Below are 7069 nucleotides of genomic sequence, written 5' to 3'. Positions count from 1 at the left end.
CCAAAGTTTCGTGATCTTTTTCCACTACTTTTTTATGAAAAAAAAAACAAAAAAAAAACAAAAAAAAACGGTTCAATATTTTTCAAAAATCCCAGTTCCGGCGATAGCCAGCCACCTACAGATTAACATGCAATTTGTATTTTTTATTTCAGATTAGCCTGCCGGAATCATGGACGCCGTTCACCTATCGTTTTTTTTTACTGCAGGTGCCATACGAGCGATAAATTTCGCGATCCACGTTATATTTTTGCTTAAAAAAATTCAAAGTTACAGTTGAAGGCTGGATAAATGTATAATAAAAATTTGGAAGCTTTGTGTTTTTTCATTTCGTTATAAAAAATTCCGAAAAAACCTCAAAAAGAACGGTCGTCACACGGAACGACCTCCTTGAGACTTATTTTTCAGAGCGACTAAATTTGAAATTTTATACGAAAACTCGATTTGTAGGGTGTCCATAATAATAACGAAATAAACACAACATACAGTCGTCAGTTTTCTTAACGTGTTCATAGTTTTACGATACCCTTGTCGCTTGTTATCGAATTAGCGCCAGAAATACCAGCGACAGAGTGCAACAATTGGCTTCTGCATCGTCACTATACGCGTCACGAGTACAAAACTTGTAAGATCCTCATCGATAATGAATTATTAAGGTCGAGTGGTCACAACGAATACGCCAGTTACCTGAAGGTATATCGTTCGATTATATAAACAAATTGCTAAGCTCGATTCTTTACTTAAAAATGAAATACAAACGCGAAAGTTCTCCGCAGGGTTTGATACTCAGGAGGGAGGGTAAAATTCAGGACTCGTTGAACTGCTTCCAAACGGCGTACAACGTTAATTCTACGAATGTTAATAACATCAAGCAAATCGCCAAGTCGCTGTAAGCGAGGGAATGCTTTATTAAGTATCTTTAAGAGGACGAATTTGTATTAGAAACGTTTGATTTAAGCGGTACCGATTCATCTTTTTCGTTAGATTGATCATGGGAAGTCACAAGCGTGCCATCGAGGCGTATTTGGAAGCCGAGAAGGTGTCCACTATACCGGACTGGGAAATTTATTTGAACCTAGGTAAATCGTGTTACCTACTCCCTAGTCGACATTCTTTTTATGTCGCTCAAGTGTTTGAATTAAATCGCCCATCTTCTATTTGAAATTATAGTTTACAAAGTATAGAAAAGAATGTACATTCAATGCCATCATTTCTTTATTATGTATGTTGGCCTGCTGAACTCGAAAATCGCAATGATAAATTTTTCTATGAATGGATTTCTTTTGTATGAATTTTTGAATTTTTTTTTTTCAATTTTTTTGTGTCGCACCTTTACATTTTAGGCCATATCTCGCGTTAGAAACGTCCGATTGAGTCGCGCAAGATGCCATATTAAAGGTAATCGAATTTCCAACAATTGATTTTTACATTGTTTTCCAATCGGTTCAATAGTTTAAACGTTACGGGCCAATATATATGAGAAACTTCGATTTTTTCGACTAAAATAGAACACAAAAATTTCTTCCATCGCGATACAAAAGTAGAAACTGTCAAATTATGTCGAGTTTTTTATTGTTTACGTATAAATCGCACTTTTACGAAGAAAACAAGCTTTTTGGTTTAAGAAAATCTATGGATAAATACCAAAGTTAGGAATAATTGAGTAAAGGTAAAAAAGTTCCAATTTTACTGTTTTTGTGTCTTTCTCCTAATTAGTTAATTACACAACTTAACTAAGGCCAAAATTATTTCTAATTATCTATATAATATTGAAATTCAATAATAAAAATGAACGAAATGAATTTAGAAAAACGTTTTCTATATAAATAGGAAACAGAGTACAAAACTAAAATACAAAAACGTAGCAAAATTGGAATTTTTGTACCTTTACTCAATTATTCCTAACTTTGGTATTTATCCATAGATTTTCTTCAACAGAAAGCTTGTTTTCTTCGTTAAAGTGCGATCTATACGTAAACAATAAGAAACTGAACATAATTTGACAGTTTCTACTTTTGTATCGCGATGGAAGAAATTTTTGTGTTCTATTTTAGTCGAAAAAATCGAAGTTTCTCATATATATTGGCCCGTAACATTTAAACTATTGAACCGATTGGAAAACAATGTAGAAATCAATTGTTGGAAATTCGATTACCTTTAATGTGGCATCTTGTGCGACTGAATCGGACGTTTCTAACTCGAGATATGGCCTAAAATGTGAAGGTATCTCAGAAAATAATCGAAAAAAAATTCAAAAATTCATATGAAAGAAACCTACCTATAAAACAATTTTTCGTTGCGATTTTCGAGTTTAGCAGGCCAAAATACATAAGAAAAAAAATGATGGGATTGAATGTACATTTTGGCCGTAAACTAGTGATAATCTTGTCCTAGTTCGATTTCAACAAAAACAAGTTCCAGTTGCATCGAAACAAAATGTTGGGCTCGCATAAAATTTCCACGAGTGTAACAGTTGTTTTTAATTTTCTACCCCAACCAAATCCCACGAATTAATTTAATACATACAGTAGAGACACCCGTGTCCGTATTACAAAATTACAAAATAAGTTTCGAACTACCTACAAAAATTGGTCCAAAATAGGAATTTATTTTACTCTGTAAGTAATATAATATGAACTTTACTCTCAATATATTTTATATTCTTCCCATACTGTGTGCATTTTGCAGTTTCTTGCGCATTCAAATTCCCAACAAATGCATAAAAATCCGCAGTCTACTTATGACTCTAGCTTAAATAGAAACATTTGTTCTCCATTAAATGGAAAGATTTATTCTCCATTTCGTTACGTGTGCTCTTTTAAAATGTATGCCCGAGGAAAGATCAATAGTTGCGTAATTTTTCTTCACAAACAACCGGTCAGTTTAGAAAGACACTCTGCAAATATTATAATACGAACCAGTCGCGGTCTAGTTATTAGTTACAAAACTGAACTGATTATTACACCTTTGGATGCACAGAAAAGTGATTTGTTTTTAGGGGAGTGTTACGCAAAGCTGAACCAACTTTACGAGGCAAAGAGGCACCTGAAGAGGTCCATCGAGCTGACGAGAAACGAATTACCGTACGTCGCCTTAGCCAGAGTCTGCATCCGGGAGGATCACGTTACCGAGGCACGAAACGCTTACAACGCAGCTCTGAGGTGCGAAGCGTGTCGTCGTGTACTTTCTGTTTAATGTATTCCGCGATTAAGTCTCGTCCGACCTCGCCCCGTGCTTTGAGAATTTCAATCTCTCGCCGACTCAAATGTTCTTGTTTATGTCTTGTCGGTGTATCGTGTTCTGCGACTCGTTACAGGCCAACGACGGATCTTGAATTGAAAAAGTTGCACAGCGAAGCGAGGACTCGACGAGATTATCTTTTACGTCCAGGGTTGGATTAAACATTTTTACAGCTGCGTACGATACCGTAGAATGTTTTTTATTCACTCGTTCGATTCGCTAGAAAAACATCCATAAGCGAGAAGTTACTTTTAACGCGTTCACTGCCAGATTCCCGTCAAATTTCTGCTAGAATTAAATATTATTTAGACTGTTAAGGGCGGAGTCTGGTCCAGCTAATGTATTTTTCTAATGCATATAGTTTCCAAATATAATTAATTTTTCTTACTGAAACTTTTTTTTACATATAAAGGTACGTTCAAAGAAGAAAATTTGACAGTCTAGATTTAATTTGAATGTATACATAAATATATATACGTAGATATAGTAGTCGCAAGGAAAGGATTCGGTCAAAACGATGGGATACGTGGAGCCCTGGGAAAACATCTGATGGATAAAATCAGAAATTTTGTTTCTTTAGTAGGTACGTAAAATGCGTATGAACCTCAATTTGCAAAGAAAAAAAATTGTTAATTGCAAAAATGGCGGCAAAAAACATGAAAATGAACGATACCTGTCGGCCGTTATTTTGCAATAACTTTATGCTATAATAATAATTCATTAAGAGTCGAGGTTCATTAGCGTACAAACTTAATTACCTTCAATTTAAGCGTCGAATCAAGTGAATCGGATAAAAATTCGATGAGCTATGCGTCCCACCGTTAAAACCTTGAAGACTACGTAATCAATAGACTTCGGATCTTTATTTATAGGAATTTCTTTATAAGAAATTTGAATGCGTAAGAAATGATAAAATGCAAACAATATGCAAGAATATAAAAAAAAGATTGAAAGCAAACTTCAAGTTATAATATTCGCAGAATAAAATAAATTCTTATTTGGGTTCAATTTTGATAGGTACGTTCGCGAAGATTTTATTTTACATAAAGATCCGCGGTCTAGTAATCAAACATCTGTCGTGGTATTTATTACCGTAGCTTCGTGAAAATTCATGAATTTCATCGAAATTCGTTTCTTTTCATGCTTAACTCTCGGAATAAATATTTTTTGTTCGTGTCAGCGTGTCGAGCGTTGATTTTGGGATGCTCGACAAAAATAAGCTCCCCTGAACTCCCTTTGTTAAAACTTTTTTTTCTGTGGATGAGCGAAAAAGGGCTGCGGAATATTCAGGCCACGCAATTCCAGCGACCGAAGAACAGGGTGGCGGACGTAGAAATACCTAACCAGAAGTTCCATTCGTGGAGTAATCGAGGGAATTCGCGAAACGCTGATTTTTTTTCGAATTTCATTATTTTGGATTTTTCAGCGGGAATCCCGAGAGCGTCGAGGCAGCCACCGATCTGGGCCTACTCTATCTTAAAATCGGCGACGTTCAGCGAGCGTTTCAAAAGTTTGGAACAGTCCTTGCCTACGCCCCGGATTGCACCAGGGCGATTTTGCCCATAGCCTACGTGATCCAGGTAAACGATGGACGAAGCTCGAATCAAGTAATCGATAATTAAAATTCAAGAATTAATTCCTGACGTGTACTCGAATTTTCAGTTGAATTTTTATTAAGAACAGTTCCAATTTATGTAAATTTCTCTGTATTTAACCCTTTGCGGTCGTGTTAAATTCAGACACGAGTGTCGTATTGGTCGGAGTTAATTTTCCATGAACAGGCAGTGATACATAATATGCGAGATTGTGGAGGCTAAACTAATAGATTTATTGATCCTTTTGTGAACTTTGGATATATGTTTACACGATAATGTGTTTTAATATTATATTTTTATTTAAAAACTATATTTTATAATCCTCCATCATGAGGTATATTTCGGAAAAACTTTTTTTTTGCCATTTTGGAGTATTAAATAATATATCGAATATTGTTATTTTTGTTTGTAACAGATTGTAATAAATACCAAATAGTCGATTGTAATAAATACCAAATACTTGGTAGAATTCCAAATATAACAATATTTTACAAATTGTGTTGAAGTGTAATTAGGTATTCTGGTTTCTTAAAATATTTCAAAAACAATACTCAAAATAGAAAAAAAAAAGAAAAATAAATATACACGTCGAATTGAGTAACCTCGTCCTTTTCGAAGTCGGTTAAACATGACAAGAAGAAAGTTACCGAAAGATACCACATGATGGAGAACTAAAAACTATCATTTTTACATAAAAGCATTACATTAAAACACATTATTGTGTAAACATATATCTAAAAGTCCACAAAAGAATTAATAATTAATCTTGTTTATCCTTCATAAGCTTGCATATTATGTATCACTGCTCGTTCTTTGGAAATTAATTCCGACCAGTACAATAGCCATGCATAAATTTAATACGACTGCAAAGAGTTAATTAGGAGAACAGAAATGAATTCGAATATACACACGCTAGTCTTTGCACGGATAAAAGTCAGCATAAATGCTCGACGAAAAGCAGAAACAGTTCCTGCAAAACCCCTTGTGAAATTTGTAATAGGTAAAAATGTCTCCAAAAACCTAGCGTTGAGATTGCGTCCCGAAAATACGGGTTCGGATAAAGCGAGCTTCCTATCGAAAGTGAGGGGCTCCTGTTAGAAGATTCAATTTCTCACTGCTCGAAATGCGCTCTGCGTAAACAAAAACACTGCTACAAAGAGCCCCACTGGTCCCGAACAAAGTACACGTTTCGTGGCCGAAGTATGCGCCCGGTTTCTGCAATGTTCTTCGAGAATTTAATTACAATTACTCAGACTTCGGTGCGGGGGAATGGAGGGATGCAGAGGGCGCAGGGACACGGTTCGTTTCGAGGGTTAAAACGTTCTGTGCACTTCAGAATCACCAGGAGTACGACGTGGCATTGTCGAAGTACAAGTTGGCGGCTCAATCGATCCCGGAATCGCACGCCTTGTGGAACAACGTCGGTATGTGTTTCTACGGGAAGCAGAAGTTCGTCGCTGTGAGTACCTTCCTATGGACGTAATCGCCCCCTCTCAGTATCCCTCAACCACATTCTGGCCTCTCATGATTGCCGAAGGTGGAAATTCAAGGTAAAATTAAATAGCGCGATCATTTCGCCTTCTTACCGAATCATCAAAGATAATTAAAAAAAGAAATTAATGTGAATGAATACTGTAATACTGAACGAGTACACTATTACAGTGGGTGCAGAATGAGATTCGTACACCGATCAATTCCCAAAAATTAAATAGTGCAATCATTTCACCGTCTTACCTAATCATCAAAGATAATTAAAAAAAGAAATTAATAAGAATGAATACTGTAATACTGAACGAGTACACTATTACAGTGGGTGGAGAATGAGATTCGTACACCGATCAATTCCCAAAAAATGAAATAGTGCAATCATTTCACCTTCTTACCTAATCATCAAAGATAATTAAAAAAAGAAATTAATGTGAATGAATACTTTAATACTGAACGAGTACACTATTACAGTGGGTGGAGAATGTATTCGTACATCGATCAATTCCCAAAAAATGAAATAGTGCAATCATTTCGCCTTCTTACCTAATCATCAAAGATAATTAAAAAAAGAAATTAATGTGAATGAATACTGTAATATTGAACGAGTACACTATTACAGTGGGTGGAGAATGAGATTCGTACACCGATCAATTCCCAAAAAATGAAATAGTGCAATCATTTCACCTTCTTACCTAATCATCAAAGATAATTAAAAGAAGAAATTAATGTGAATGAATACTGTAATACTG

The 7069-nt window shown here is 35.3% G+C and overlaps 1 protein-coding gene across 2 annotated transcripts in view; it reads left to right on the top strand.

Annotated features, from left to right (window-relative positions):
- The window catches only part of LOC128879288 (Bardet-Biedl syndrome 4 protein homolog), an 18945-nt gene that overhangs the window by 712 nt on the left and 11164 nt on the right, over positions 1-7069 (top strand). For both annotated transcript variants that reach the window (XM_054128285.1, XM_054128286.1), the window contains exons 2-7: positions 548-690; positions 774-886; positions 982-1076; positions 2996-3158; positions 4664-4817; positions 6169-6291. In XM_054128285.1, coding sequence (XP_053984260.1) covers positions 548-690; positions 774-886; positions 982-1076; positions 2996-3158; positions 4664-4817; positions 6169-6291 — 791 coding nt within the window. The remainder of the gene's footprint in view (positions 1-547; positions 691-773; positions 887-981; positions 1077-2995; positions 3159-4663; positions 4818-6168; positions 6292-7069) is intronic.

Source organism: Hylaeus volcanicus, chromosome 7 (assembly GCF_026283585.1).
Source record: "Hylaeus volcanicus isolate JK05 chromosome 7, UHH_iyHylVolc1.0_haploid, whole genome shotgun sequence".
Classification (NCBI taxonomy): Eukaryota; Metazoa; Arthropoda; class Insecta; order Hymenoptera; family Colletidae; genus Hylaeus; species Hylaeus volcanicus.
This window is presented reverse-complemented; position numbering and strand designations above follow the sequence as displayed.